At 52.4% G+C, this 15,040-nt stretch overlaps 2 protein-coding genes across 2 annotated transcripts; one reads left to right on the top strand and one right to left on the bottom strand.

Moving 5' to 3' along the window:
* Nucleotides 1–1,100: 1,100 nt before the first annotated feature.
* On the top strand, nucleotides 1,101–8,166 carry FAM183A (family with sequence similarity 183 member A). The gene is made up of 4 exons (XM_044004546.1): nucleotides 1,101–1,273; nucleotides 5,571–5,630; nucleotides 6,810–6,913; nucleotides 8,056–8,166. The coding sequence occupies exons 1-4, from the start codon at nucleotides 1,141–1,143 to the stop codon at nucleotides 8,164–8,166; spliced, it is 408 nt and encodes a 135-aa protein (XP_043860481.1). The 5' UTR covers nucleotides 1,101–1,140.
* Nucleotides 7,900–15,033, bottom strand: EBNA1BP2 (EBNA1 binding protein 2). The gene is made up of 9 exons (XM_044004544.1): nucleotides 14,882–15,033; nucleotides 14,698–14,781; nucleotides 14,268–14,428; nucleotides 14,027–14,150; nucleotides 10,156–10,245; nucleotides 9,661–9,736; nucleotides 9,448–9,538; nucleotides 8,498–8,660; nucleotides 7,900–8,399 (listed from the first exon to the last, which is right to left on the bottom strand). Exons 1-9 carry the CDS (start codon nucleotides 14,942–14,944, stop codon nucleotides 8,349–8,351), a joined length of 903 nt encoding a protein of 300 aa, XP_043860479.1. The 5' UTR covers nucleotides 14,945–15,033; the 3' UTR covers nucleotides 7,900–8,348.
* Between the last annotated feature and the right edge of the window lie 7 nt (nucleotides 15,034–15,040).

Genomic DNA, 15,040 nt, shown 5'->3' with positions numbered 1-15,040 from the left:
CCTTCCCCAGTGTCCACAGACCTCTCTGTCTCCCTGTGCCTACCTTGGCTAGAAAAAAATGACTCACTGACTTCTTGGATTTCCCCATCAGGGTTCAGTCTGGTACTTTTCTAGATCTGTTTGAAGGAGTTTGGGAGGAGAGCTCACTCTACTGCTTCCCATTACTCCTCTTTCCTGGTTCTGCCTCCATTAAATAGGATTTTTCAATTCAAATGAACACCTACTATGTGCTAGCCACTATCCCAGGTGATGAAGATACAAGCACAAAAACTAGACTCTGCTCTCAAAAACTCTCCTTGGGGTGTGTGTGTGTGTGTGTGTGTGTGTGTGTGTGTGCAATAACACATACACATATAGAGAAATACAAAATATATAGCAAATAAATGCAAGGGATTTGTTGGGGAAGACCCAACCATTGGAGGGTTCAGGAGATGGTCCAGTTGAACAGAGTCGGGAACGAAGTTAGGCATTTCCAGAGACTCAGGTGAGGACGGTGGCCTCCAAGCCTTCGGGACACCTTGGCAAAGGCCCGAAGAGCGGAAAGGGAGTATTGATGGCTAAGTGGAGAAGGCAAAGTGGCCCAGTCGGGGCGAGGCACGGAGTAGGTGAGAAGGGGTTGTTAGCCAGATAGCGCTGCGGGAGGATGTATTGGAGAAGGGTGGAAAGTGGAAACGGAGACCGCGGGCTTTTCTTTTTTAAAAAATAATTAATTTTTGCGGAGCAATGAGGGTTAAGTGACTCGCCCAGTGTCTGGGGCCGAATTTGAACTCAGGTTCTCCTGAATCCAGGGCCAGTACTTTATCCACTGCGCCACCTAAGTGTCCCTGAGAGTGCGGGCTTTTCATGATTAGTATTGTGAATCCCCTTAAGGATGGGGGTGGGCTCCGCGGCTCTGTGTCCCACCCGCTGGGAAGGGGTCGAGGTAAATACATAGACGGGACACTTTGGAGAGTAGTCTTGGGGGAGGGGAAGGAGCACTCAGGCTGGTCTGAGTGTGGGCCGGGGGACCGGGGGGCCGGGCGGGCCCCACTACTGCGGGGGACGGGGCGGAGCGAGGCTGGGCAGCGGTTGCCTGGAGACGGCGTCTGGACCGGCGGCGACTGAGCCCAGAGCGCAGCGAGTAGCAGCTGAATACGGACCATGGCTTCTCACGGGCGAGAGAAAGCACCTCCGGACCAAGTGCATCAGAACCAGATCATGTGCGAGCTGATCCGCAAGGAGCTTCGGGCCCAGAAGCTGTACACTCACTACCACGTGAACCCCAACCGCAAAGGTGCGCCCCCCACCCCCGCCCCGGCCCGTGAGGAGGGGTACGGGCTCCGGATGGCAAGTGAAGGCACCATCAGGACGTGCCTGCCCACCCCCGGCCCAGCCGCCCGTGGGGAGGGGATGCCCCGGGAGAAGATATGGGGAGTCCTAAGAACCAGACCAGCACGTTGCACATAGAGGCTCCCATAAACCCCATTAAGGGTGCACCCACACTGCAAATACCAAATGAAGTCTTACTGCCCTGCCCACCCATCTGTGGGCACAGGAAGAGGCTAAAAGGGGAGCCCCGAGTCTCTGCCCCAGGGAGTTGTGTACATGGAAGGCCACATGAACCCCACATGAACACTCACCCCTAGTCCCCTCAGGATTTAGTGGGAGTCAGAAAGGAATTCCTATAGCCCACTCTGTGAGGTGAGTCTGGGGGAGGGGGACTACAGGGGAATGCTGGGGTCTGAAGCTCAGCTGCAGCTGCAGAGGCCAACACACTGTAAAGGGATGATGGGGGTGGGGGTGGGGGTGGGGGTGAAGAAGGGACATAGGGAAAAGCACCCTAGGTGGCACAGTGATGAGAGTACTGGACCTGGAGTCAGAAAGACCTGAGTTCAAATCCTGCCTCCTACATGTATTAGCTTAGTGACCCTAGGGAAGTCTTTTGTCCCCTTTCTCAGCTTTCCCATCTGTAAAATGGGGGAAATATTAGCACCTGCTTCCCAGGGGCTGTGTGAGAATGAAATAAGATGATATTTTGTAATTTTTGCAAACCGTAAATGGCCATATTAATACTATCTCTTAATTACTTAATAACTTAGTATTTAATAATAGTAGCTATTATCACTTTATTATTGTATAGCTAAATACTAGCTATTATCTCTTCTACAAAATGAGAACAGGCAGGATCCACAGGAGAACCCAGCTCTTCTCCTGTGCTCCTCCCCCACCCAATGCCAAGCACCAGACTCTGGGGCTTCAGAGATGAATGAAAAAAAGGGAGCTCCAACTTCAGGCCCCCAAGGAAAATTTGCCCCAAAGTTGCCTTCTAATTCCTTCTTGGGGCAGCTAGGTGATGCCATAGTGCGTAGAGCACTAGGCTTGGAATCAGAAAGACTCATCTTCCTGAGTTCAAAAACAGCCTCAGACACTTACTAGCTATGTGACCCCAGGTAAGTCACTTAACCCTGTTTGCCTCACTTTCCTGATCTGTGAAATAGCCTGAAGAAGTAAATAGCAAACCACTCCAGTATCTCTGTCAAGAAAATCCCAAATGAGATCACAGAGAGATGCAACTGAACAACAAAATGCCCATCTTGCCAAACTTGGAATGAAGCTGGAAATTTGAAACTAGAAATCCTTTTTTTTTTTTTTGAGGCAATTGGGGTTAAGTGACTTGCCAAAGGTTACACAGCTAATAAGTATCAAGTGTCTGAGGCCAGATTTCAACTCAGGTCCTCCTGAATCTAGGACCTGTGCTCTATCCACTGTGCCACCCAGCTGCCCCTAGAAATCTTCTAAAAACAAATGTTGAAAACTATCTTTAAATTTAACTGGAAAATAATAAAATATTTATATGGGGGAAAAATCAATTAAAATACATAAATAAAATGGAATGAGGCAGGAGTAGTCAAGCACCCCCTATAAGACACAAACAGGGGCATCCCAGGGAAGCAGGACTAGGCTCTTGAACCCTCAGAGAGTACCTTGGAATTAGGGTCAGGGTTAGATGTGCACACGAGGTGCCCTCAGCCCTCCAGATGTGGTGAGCTGGAGAGAGGGGCTCATGGAATAAGGTAAGCTGAGCCTTTACCTCTTGAAGTCCATTTTCCCTTTAAGGCTCAGCTCAGTTGTCAGTTCTCTTAATAGCTACATTAAGGTCTGAAAAGCACTTTACATGTGTGATGTCATTTGACCCAACAACTCTGTGGGGTCAGTGCTATTATACCCATTTCATAAATGAGGAAACTAAGACACAGAAAGTTTTAGCACCTTGTCTACTGCTAATTAGTGTCTGAGGCAGAATTTGAAATGGGGCCTTCCTGATTGCCAAGACTCTAGCCACTGCAACCCCTAGCTACCTGCTTCTTCCATGAAGCCAGACTTTCCTACTGTGCCCCAGAAAGTAGTGATGATCTGTCTTTCCTTGAATCACTTAGGCCAAGATGTTTGACTTTCATATTCCTTTTGTGAACATACTTGCTTATTTTCTTTGCTAAACTGAACAAAGATTTCATCCCTCCTAGTATCTGGAACACAATAAGTATTCACGCCCCCCCCCCCTTTTTTTTGGTCCCAACCTAAGATTTCATTCTTGTGGGAAGCATCCGGTGCTAAACTCCCTCTCCCAAGGTAGCATTTTTCAATTTAGTCCTAGAAAGCTGCCTTCTGCAAGTCAAGGTTAAGGAGCATGCCCTGGCTCATGTAGTCTGTCAGAAGTGTACCTCGAACCCAGGGCACCTCGTCTATGAGGGCTGTGCTCTACCCCCTGCACCATGCTGCCTTTCTTATGATCGACCGCAGAATCTCAGAGTTTGGAAAGAAGGTTAATCTGGCATGACCTGTTCTGGATGAAACCATATTGACTTTCTGCAGCGACTGCTTCCTTTTCTAAATATTCTCAGTCATCCCTTTAAGGATACATTCTGGAGTTTTACCAAGAAATCAGATCTTGCTGGGAATCTTTTGTGCTTTCCTTTTCCATTCTTTTGTTGGTTGGTGGTGGTTGTTTTTCTGGTGAAATCTACAACTCCCATTTTAGATCATTACAGTGAAAAGTGGGTGTGGATGGGAAAGAATCGATTAAAAGCACCGGCTATGGGCCAGGCTGAATGCTAAGCTCTAGGGATACAAAGAAAAGCGAAAGCCAGGGAGTACCACAGACAGTTATGAAGTCGATGTGGGCTTGTTATTGGGGACGGCTTCCCGGACTTTAGGGGATGTGGACTGGCCTTGAAGGGGGCTGGGATTTGGATCCTTAGACACAGAGGAAGGCACTTCAAACGGGAGGAACAGAACTCTTTCTGAGCCTCATTTTTGTCAGTCCCAAACTATGTATTTGGGGACCAAGCTTGAGGAATGAGTTAAAAGGATGTTTTGTGGGTGCAGCTCCAGCTCCAGGGCTGGTAACTCCTCCTTTGGGGACTCAGATAAGTGACTGGACTCAATCTTTAAGGTTCCTTCTAGCTCTAAACCCAATGAGGCCACAGATGTGACTCTATCCCACTGCTGTTGCTCCTCCAAGAGTGTTTCAGGCCTCAGCCACCTGTTTTGTTTTGTATTTTCACACCACCGCCAGAGTCTGAACAAGAGTAGTGGGTAGAAGGGGCAGCTAGGTGGCACAGTGGATAGAGCACCGGCCCTGGATTCAGGAGGACCTGAGTTCAAATCCGGCCTCAGACACTTAACACTTACTAGCTGTGTGACCCTGGGCAAGTCACTTCACCCCAATTGCCTCACCAAAACAAAACAAAACAAAACAAAATAGTGGGTAGAGCACTGAACTTGGAGTCAGAAACACATGAGTTCAAGTCCTGGCTAACCTCTCCAAGCCTGCTTTCTCATCTCTAAAACAAGGCTAATACTACCTGTGCTGACAACCTCACAGGGTGGTGGTGATGAATCTCAAAAGTGAGGTCTAAATGTCTGTTATGATCACCACCTTGGGAGTGAGCTCATGCTGTGGGTCATGGGTTCTCTGGTGTTGTCTCGGCTTCATGCAATGACCTGGCTTTGGACAGGGGAGTTAGCTATGAAGAGAAGGGGATGGTTAGTGTTTCAAAGAATCACAGAAATGCAGGGTCAGAAGAGACCTTAGCAGCCCCTGCCCACAAAGAAATCCCCATTTATAACACACTCAAGTAGTCACCCTGCATCTGTCTCCGTGTAGTTCACACTATTCCCATCTTTGGGCAGGGAGAGTGAGGTATAGGAAAGAGTTAACAATGGGCTAATAGTTCTAATACTGTTTATCTGTACTTCATACCATCACTACCCTGAGGGTAGGACAGAGGGGAAGGGATAAAACCCCAAAAGAGTAACACCTGTCCTGTCCTGTTCCACTCCAGTACACACCAGGCTTGGGACAGGAGTGAGGTACAGAGGGAGAGTTAGTGCTGGAATGACTCTTGAACTCTCTCCAGTTCACACCAGGTTTAGGGACAGGAGTGGGGGTGCAGAGGGTGAGTTAATGCTGGGATAGTGACTCTTGTATTGTTTCACTGCAGTTCACACCAGGCTTTGGACAGGAATGGGGTGTAAAGGGAATTAGTGTAGTGCCAGGATAATGGCTCTCATGCATTGTCTCTCAACAGTTCACACCATCACCAGGAAGCCTATGTCCTGGCATGATAATATGGAGGAACCTGCAGATGGTAAGGATTCCCTCTGCTCAAACTGATGAACTAGGTGGGGACATTTCACCCAGTGGAGTTGTAAGCTTGACTCTGCCCTGGCCTGTTCCCTGAGGCTGTGAGCTAAAAGCAGCAAGTTAGCAGGCATACAAGTAGTAGTGTTGAGAGGTGTTCACGAGGGCCCAGACTCTGGTGTGACTCAGGTCCAGATTATAGCCAGATCATCCAGAAGCTTGCTCTTTAAGGGGAGAAGGGATTTCCCTCAATATTAAGTCCATCTTCCACTGACTTCTCATCATATCATATGGAGATTACCCTGGGTCTCTGAAGGATGAGAAAGCAGAGCAAAACTTGATGGGACTCGTTAGGCCCAATGCTGCACAAATAAATTGTGGAGGTCATCTATCAGCATACTCGTCGGGGCCAGACCTGCAAATGGACAACAAACTGGGCCAGGTCAAATAAGAGGCAGCAGTGGGGGTTACTGTCCAGTGCTTTTACTGACTGCAGGTTTGTCTCTGTGAGACAAGACCAATCTTTTTATTTTTCCTTTGTGGAGCAATGAGGGTTAAGTGACTTGCCCAGTCACACAGCTGGTGTCAAGTGTCTGAGGCCACATTTGAACTCAGGTCCTCCTGAATCCAGGGCCTGTGCTTTATCCACTGTGCCACCTAGCTGCCCCCCTAAACATTCTTTTTTTAATTTTTTTTCCCCAGGTGAGAAGTTAATGAGTTTTTACAATGCAAAATACCTCTCTAATCCCCATCCCCAATTTGATCTTTCTTCCTTGACACTGACTCCATGTTGACCTTGGGAGAAAACAGGATGGCTGTGAAGGATTAGAAACTATTCGGCCCCATTCCCATGTGAACAGTTCCCTCTCTTAGGGGCCAGTCTGTTGACACCTTCCCCCCCCCCCCCTCCCAACTTCATGAGTACATGATGGGAGAGGTGTGACAATACAGTTCATTTTTAAAAGATCCAGGGGCTTTGGTGGACCACCAGCCCAACACTGACATACTATTGTAGGGGCTTTCAATACCAGGCTGAGCATTTTGTGTTTTCGTGTTCTACAGGGTGAGGCGGTCACTTGTGTTTAGAATTGCTAATCTGGTGGCCAAGTGGGGGATGGATTATGGCACAAGATGGCCTTTTGTCCATGGCATCTCAAAAGCTCCCTAACCTATCTCTTATCTATAGCCAAGTTCCTCAATATCATTCACTATGCCGCCCAGGGACCCAAGAAGAAATACTCGGAGCCCCAGACAGAGAGCCAGGAAGTTGGCTGGGACTCAGAGCCCTTGGTGAGTGTTCCCACTCCACATCCTGGCCAGATAGAAAGGCAGCCAGGGTGGCCCCTCGGCGAGGGAAGGCCCCAAATCTGTACACCCTGTACCCCCACCCCGAGCCAACTCCTCAGGCTTCCCAGGCCAAGGGCCTAATGAGCTACACCAGCCCATCACCACACAGGACAAAAGGAAATAGGCTTATTTTATAGCCACACTTTTTGGTGGGGAATCACCTTTACCTGCCAGGAGTCAGAGGGCTGCATCAGGTCACTTTCAGGCTCCTCCAGCTGACTCCAGTCAGGGTGTCCAGGTGACAAATGGCAAACTCACTTATTAGCAATACCAATAGCTTGGGGGAGGTGAACTTGAAAACATTTGCAGCATCAGTCCTAGGGGCCTGCACCCCACAGTCAGAGACAAGAGGACTAAAGAGAACACAAGGGAAGAACAGGAAAGAGGAACCCCAGAAGTACCCCCACCTCAGCCTCTGTCAGCAGACATCACAAGGCCCACACAAGCAGGCTTCAAAGCAGGAAGGGACCTCAAAGGCCCAGTCCAACACCTCCCCCTCCCCTTTTTTTTCCTCTCCCCCCCTTTCTGATGAGAAAACTGAGGGGGAGGCAGGTGAAATGCAGAGCCAGCTCCAAGTCGTGCCCTCAGCCCTCTGGATCTCAGGATCAGACATCCTTGGTCCCTCCCTGACCTCTATGTTTACCCCTTACCCCCCTATGCTGCCCATCTGTAACCTACAGATGAGGAACTGAGACATAAAGTAACCTAGGGTCCCACAAATGGACTACGGCCAACATCTGAACTGGGGTCCAGTGCTCTGACCCCTGCAACACTGCTGAATGGTGGGACTCATCTACACAGCACAGTGGGTTGAGGCTGCCACTGAGGAGCATCCAGGGGACCAGATACCAAGGAAATGGGACAAGGACATTCTACCGAGCGAGAGGAAGTCCAGGGGCAGGGGAAGAGGAGACACAAGAAGCAGAAGGGAATGCTCCCGGCAGTCATTTATTTACAGAGCCCTTGGAAAGGGGCTGGCACTGACCCCACAGGGGCTACAAATAGATGGGGTGGGTGGGGATAGAGGGCAGCAGGGGGACAGCCACCCCACCCCCTCACGGCCATGTGTATTGTCCTTTCCCCAGATCCCCAGCGAGCGCAGGGACCCCAGGATCAATTTTTTCCGCAGCTACAAGGACATCACGAAGTACATGGCGGAGTTCTGGCGCATAAAGGCCAGACAGAGTTCAGACTAGAGGGGCTCCCCGGTCCTTGGGCCATGCCCCAATCCTCTGAAGCTGCTCCCACCCATTCCCGGCCCCGCCCTCCTCCCCCCGGGCCCCCCACCCCCTCAGCACCACAGGGGTGGCCAAGGGATGGCCGGGGCACGAGCCTGCGTCCTCTCTCCGTTCCCAGTCCTCTGTATAAAAGGGGGCGCTTAGCGTGCTCGGTTCTTCATTTTCTCTCTTGCCCGTTTTCCAGGTCTCTTCTAAAAAAATAAAGACAAAAAGATATTCCCAGTCTCAGATGTGTCTTGCTGCTCTTCCCTCCCTTCTGCTGTGGGCCCTGGCCACTAGGCAAACTCACATTGGACAGCTTCTTGCCCATCTTGTGGGGGCCCTTGCCATGGGCGGTGCGGGCCCGGAAGCTGGACACATCATCATAGCTCTCCCGGGTGTTCCTCTTGGACCCTTTCTTCCTTCCGCCAAACCCAAACTTCTGGTCTTTGTACCGCCGCTTGGCGCTGGGCCTGAAACAGAGTGTGGTCTCCCCTCAAGGTCTCGGCCCCAAAGGCCTTCCCAGACCCCTCCTCCAGGTCTCAACTACTACGGCCTGACCCGGCAAGCCCCCGAGCCAAGTAAACCCAGCAACAACCTGGGACCTCTGGGGCCCAACAGGAAATCCTGTTTGGCTTTGAAAGCCCCTCCTCTCTCCAGACCAAGGGGGTTCCACACGCTCTACGATCAACCGCAGGCTCTTCCCACACCCACACCTTCTCACTGGCTGTGCCACGGCATCCTTCAAACCCCACCTTCTGTAAAGGATCTTTCTGGGCCACAAAGCCCACCCCACCTCACCCTCATCAAAGGCCTAAGAGCCCCGGTCACCCGCTGCATGTCCCCATCGATCACAGTCTTTCCCAGTAGAATGTGGGCTTTCTCTCAAGGGAGAAAGGGAGGGCCTGACACTCGATACAAAGTGCTCAATGAATGCTTGCTGATTAAGGGGCCGGCCAGCCCAAGGCGTCTGCCCTGATGGGTTTCTACATGGCACAGTGGATTTCTCAGCCTGGACCTCCAGATCAGGAAGCCTGCATTCCAGTCTAGCCTCAGATGTGACCTCACTTCCCTGGGGCAAGTCACTTAATCCCAATGTCTATAGCTGCAAAGTGGACAGTAAGAGCTCTCACCTCACGGACCTCAGAGTAGGGAGGATCCAGTGAGATCATGTGTAAAATGCTTAGCAGAGTGCCTGGCACACAGTAGGCACTTGATTAACATTCCCTCCCTCCAAAGCAGGAGAAAACCCAGCCTCACCCCTTCTTCATCTGCTGGCCTTTGGCACCCTTCTCGCCACGGGAAAGCGCCCGTCCATCTCCCTCAAGGAAGTCCAGCTTGTCAGTGAAGCCTGGGTATACAGTGATGTGGTCAGCAGGGCCACACACCAGGGGAACAAGCAGCAGCCCGCGGTGGAATCTCCTCCTTTAAGGCCCCAACCTGCCAGCCTCCCACCCTGGGTCTGCCCCCCACCTTTCTGGTATTTCTTGATGGCTGTCATCATCTTAGACTTCTCCTGCTGCCTCTTCTGAAGAACCTCTCTCTGGACCTACAAGAGACACAGCCCAGGCCCGTAGAGAAACTCCATGTGTGATTTACCCCGGCTCACAATGAGCCCGGGAAATAGAAGACCAAATGTGAGACTGGAGCCAAAGCAAGAACCGAGTGTCCCAGGGTCAAGACCCCCCGTGCTCACGGAAACACCAAGGCTGGGCCTCCAATCTTCGGCCACCCCCAACACCCCCTTCTCCAGCCGGTGGAAGCACATCCACAGACACAGGAAACACCTCCCTCCCCTCCGGTAACATCAGAAAAGAGCAGTGAGGAGAAGGGGGCTCCTGGGCCCAGGTTTGCTCACATTAGCAGACTGGATGCAACAGGTGACCAGGCACTTGGGCCTCAACTCCCCGGATGTGAGCCCGGAAGTTGGACACCAGGGTCAGGCCCCACCCATTTCCCAGCTCTCACCTTCTTGCCATATTTCCTGAGTGCCCGGAGCTGCTTGGCCTTCTCAGACTTCTCCATGGCGGCCTGTTTCATTTGCAGCTTCTGTCGAATCTAGAGGGAGCCAACAAAAGGAGCCCTGAAGCCGATGGTGCCAGTGCCTGACCCCTGTGATCCCCCAGTGCCTGGCAGGAGGTGGGAGGGCAGACCTCTATTCATTAGCATCACCGAGACTTTGGGAAGCACCTACTCTATGCCAGGCCTGTGCTGGGCTCTGGGAATAGAGAAAGGTAACCATCACAGCCGCCATCCCCAAGGGGACCAGTCTAAGGGGCAGAGACAATGTGCCAATGACCACATACCAACAAGACAGACTCAGAATACAGAAGGGGTGGCCGTGACACCAGTAGGCATTAGAGGTGGGACTTGTACCCATTACTCCAGGTGGATTTTCCCAGTGGGAAGAAAGCAATTAATTCCATTTCAATTATAAAGACTTTCATTAAGCCCTTACTCTGTGTGCCAGGCTTACTGCGATGCAGTGGGAACACAAGTACAGAAGTGAGCCAGTCCCTGAACTCTAGAACACACATCCTTAGATAAATAAAAGGACACTAGATAGGAAATCAATACCTAATGATTTCAGGGTGGAGTGCCCAAAACTGGCAATCAAGAAAGGTCATCCCAGGTGGTATTTGAATTAAGCTTTGAAGGCATGGGGGACAAGTAGGAGGGAGAAGGAAATCGGAGTACAGGGAACAGGAAGGAAAGGAGCATTATTAGGCACTCAGGTGCCAAGTACTATGATAAGGGAGTCTATGAGAAACACAAGTTGGAGACCAGATCACAAGACACCTGAAGAACCAAAAGGAGTCATTTATATTGTCCTAGACGAAATGGGGAGCCACTGGAGGTTCTCCAGCAAAGGAGCAGTGACACGGCCAGGCTCGTGCTAGAAGAACAGCATTCTGGCACTTGTGCAGAGAACCAGAGAAGAGAGAGGCCAGAGACAGGGAGCCCAAGCCAGATACCTCATCTGGGGAAGGACCAAGCACAGGAAGATGGACACCAGGAAGGGAAGGTTGGGGGGCGGGGGTTATCCCAAAGGCAGGAGGTGGGGGACTGGATGCCTGGAGCTGAGCATCACATGCACAAGAACAACAGGGCTCCCACCCTTCAGCCCCTCTTGAACCCATGGCAAACAGCGGAGAGATGCCAAGCACCGCCAAGCACCTCTCCAGCTCTTCCCTGACCCTGCAGCCAAGGTAAGAGGAAGAAGCCATGACACAAGGGGCTGTCCCAGCCCTGATGCCCCTCACAGCCAGGCCCACAGGCCAGAACGTGTCTGGGAGGGCCAGTCGACACTTTGAAAGAATGGACTCCCACCTGGTTCAGATAAAGCATTGTCAATACTGCTCATCTCCTCAGTCAAGGAGAATGACCTCGGGGTTAGAAAGCACCAAAGGGGCTCACACCCAGGATGAATAAGGAGATACCAAGAAAACCCAGGGCAGCCAGGTGGTACAGTCAGGTGTCATGCCTGGAGTCAGGAAGACCTGGATTCAAATTCAGTCTCAGGACACTTACTGTGTGACCCTGGCAAGTCACTTCACCCTGTTTGCCTCAGTTTCCTCATCTGTAAATGAACTGGAGATAAACCACACTAGTATCTCTGTCAAAAAAACTTCAAACTAGGCTATAAAGAGCTGGAAATGCCTGACCAACAACAAAGAAAACCTCTCTGCCTTCAAGCACATCATATCATAAAATCATCATCAATTTATGGCCTGGAAGCCACTGTCAGGGTCTGCTAGTCAAACCCTCTCAAGGAATGGCTGGAAAAGCAGAGGCCCAAGGTCCCCCAGGTGGCCAGCATTCAAACCTAGGACCTCTCCCCAGGGTGCAGCTCTCTCCCCTGGGCCACACACTACCTTCTGTCATCACCCGGCCCAGAAAAACATCTCAGGCTCCCAAAGGTACTGACACGTGACAGGGGAGGGGGTCTGAGGGAGACCCCACAGGGCTGGATGGAGGAAGAAAGAAGGCTGCACCCTATCAAGCTGGAGAGCCTGACTTGGGATTTCCAGTACAAATGTCACAAGCGGTAAATACAGAAAGTCAGAGGTCGTCTGTTAAGGAATGGGTCAGACCAAGCTTACCATGTTTCCCTTTGACAGTTAGTAAATATATAAGAAAAATGTGGAGGCGCACACACACACACACACACACACACACACACACACACACACACGCGCCAAGTAACCTCATGGTCAGCTGCATTCAAAAAGTCACTGAATGGCCTGACCCTAAGAGTCATGGCTCAGCCTGGGACACCTGCCTTACGGAGGGGGACGTGCCAGAAATCTTCAGCTGGTCACACGCTGTCGCATCCTCCCCCCCCCACCTACGGGACAACCCTGTGACACCGAGTAAGTGAAGTGCTGCTGCCATCCTCCTCTGACAGATGAGAGTGACCTAACAGAGCCAGGACCACACGGCTGGGAAGGGTGAGGCAGGACTCCCAAGTTCCCCACCTGGCTGCTGACAAACCCCCCAAAAGATCTGACAGGCCAGAAGCCTGGGCTTCAAGAATAAACAAAGTCTCACAGTCGTGTTACAAAAGTCCAAGATGGGGAGAGCTGAGTTAACAGCCTGATAGCCACCCCCCCCCCCCAGCAAGTGGGATCAAGCAACCGAAGTGACCTTGGGCTGCACTAACCAAGGCAGTGCCCAGGACCAGGGGGAAGAAAAGCCTCCCAACTACTAGAGGCTGCATCCCAAACTAGAGGGAGTCATGTTTGGGAAACAACCCTTGTTAGAAGACTTCCAGCCAAAGCCAGATCTTTGCTGCTTCTGCTACTGGACACATTTTCCCAGCATGGGTAAAACAAGATGGCCTCTGAGAACCTTTTCAGCTGTAAAATGCTTCCCTGAGGCCAGAGGTGCTGATCCCTCTGTCTTCTGCCCGTGTCAGATGGCAGCCAAAAAACACTGGGCTCACACCTGGGAGCATATTTTAGGAAGGACATTGCCAGGCAGCCTTAAGACATGGGAGACTCAGGTGAGCCTAAAAAAGACTTGGGGGAACAGGAGTATTTGAAGCAGTTAGCCTCCTCCCTGGCCCAAGGTAGCAGGATAATAAGCCAGGGACGGGGGAACATTGCAGAAGTAGAAAACATCCTGTCAATCAGAGTAGTTGATAGTGAGATGAAGACTCAGAGAAGGTGTTTTCCCTCATCCTTATTCAGAGGGTGGGGGGGGGGGGTGGAGAGGGAATACCCCAAGAGACTTTGTGGATCCAACAATGTTGGGAGTATGTAGCCTATGAGGTCATTTCCAACACTGGGACCCTGCTACAATCCCACAGGAGCCACCTTCCTTCCTGCAGAAGCCAGGAAATGCCCCAGTCAGCACTGACATGTATTTCCCACAGGAGACAAAGGGGGCCAAAGAGCACTTTACTGCAAACCCAGCTCGAGATGAAATGAGAAGCGGGCAGCTAGGTGGTACAGTGGATAAATCGCCGGCCCTGGATTTGGGAGGACCTTGAGGCAAAAAAGGGCTTAACAAAAAAAACCAAAAACCCAAGCTCTAATTCAGATATTAGCTCCAAAAGGGAGTCAGACCCCAGTTAATGGATAACTTACAAGTCAGGATGCTAGATTCTCTTACCCAGAGAAATCAGTGCCCATAACGGAACAGAGGGAGCTAGGCCATGAAGGCCTAAGACTTGAGTTCAAATGCAACCTCTGACACTTACTAGCTGTGTGACCGTAGGCAAGTCACTTAACCCTCATCCCCGCCCCCCCCAAGACGAAATGAGAAAGCAAGGGCTCCAGGGTACAGGTGGGAAGGAAAGCAGCCCCTGCGCAGACCCACCAGGGCGGACACCCACCTTCTGCATCTGCTGGTCGGACTTGGCCATCTCTGCAAAGTAGTCCTGGGGCCTCTTGGTGGGGACCTGGTGCTGGTGGAGCCGGGGCAGCACGGCCAGGACGGCAGCCTGGGCCTGGCGATAACTGGCGGACAGACACCGGGCATCTACAGAAGGCGGCACCTCCTGCTGCCGCCCCCCCACACCCCCGCCCAACTGACCCCTCCCCTGCGGGAGCCGGAGGCTTCCTCCCACAACTTACAAGGTCATCTCCCTTCGGAAGTCGTCCTCGGGGTCCACGGCTCCAGGCTCCACGGGCGTCTGCGGCGTCGCGAGCTCTGGCGCTGGCCCCACGGTCACGTCCAGCCGCTCCAGCCACGCCAGGTCCTTCCGGAACTCCGCCAGACACTGACCCAGGCCGGCCTAAGGAAGGCACCCAGTGAGCTTGCCGGGGGGCCCTCCCCCGGCACAGAGCGGCGCTCCCCATCCCCATCCCACGCCGAACGCGCACGCGCGCGCTCCCCATCTTCCGGCCAAACCTAGAGTCGCACACGGAGCCTGCTGGCTCCTCCCCCCTTCCCTCCCACGCTCATCGCGTCACTGCGCATGCTCCAAAAGCGCCAGGCGTCGCACGTGGAGCCGGGGCGCGAGCCCGCACCCCCCCCCCCCACACCAATCTCGCCCGTGCTCACCACGTCATTCTGCTTGCGTTTCGGCGCCTCGAGCTCCACGTTGAGCCCCGGCTTAAGCACGCCCCGAGCGAAGGCCTCCTGCAGCTGCAGGGACACAATAGAGAGTCAGGGCGGGCCAGGCCCAGGGAGGGAGCGGGATCGGGACCAGGACCGGATTTGGAACGGGGGAGGGGGAACCACCGACCTCGGCGTCCGAGAGCGCCTCTGAGTCCGCCTCCGAGTCCGACCCTGACGCTAGCGCCGCCATCGCTGCCTCCCTCGGTCCAACAGCCCTTCCTTCTTTCCCCAGTACACTCGCCGCCGGAGCCTCGCCGTCTTCACTTCCGCCAAGAGACTTCCGCTT

The sequence above is a fragment of the Dromiciops gliroides genome, chromosome 4 (genome assembly GCF_019393635.1).
Source record: "Dromiciops gliroides isolate mDroGli1 chromosome 4, mDroGli1.pri, whole genome shotgun sequence".
NCBI classification, from domain to species: Eukaryota; Metazoa; Chordata; class Mammalia; order Microbiotheria; family Microbiotheriidae; genus Dromiciops; species Dromiciops gliroides.
Note: the sequence above shows the minus strand (reverse complement) of the source record. Positions and strands in the feature narration are given on the sequence as shown.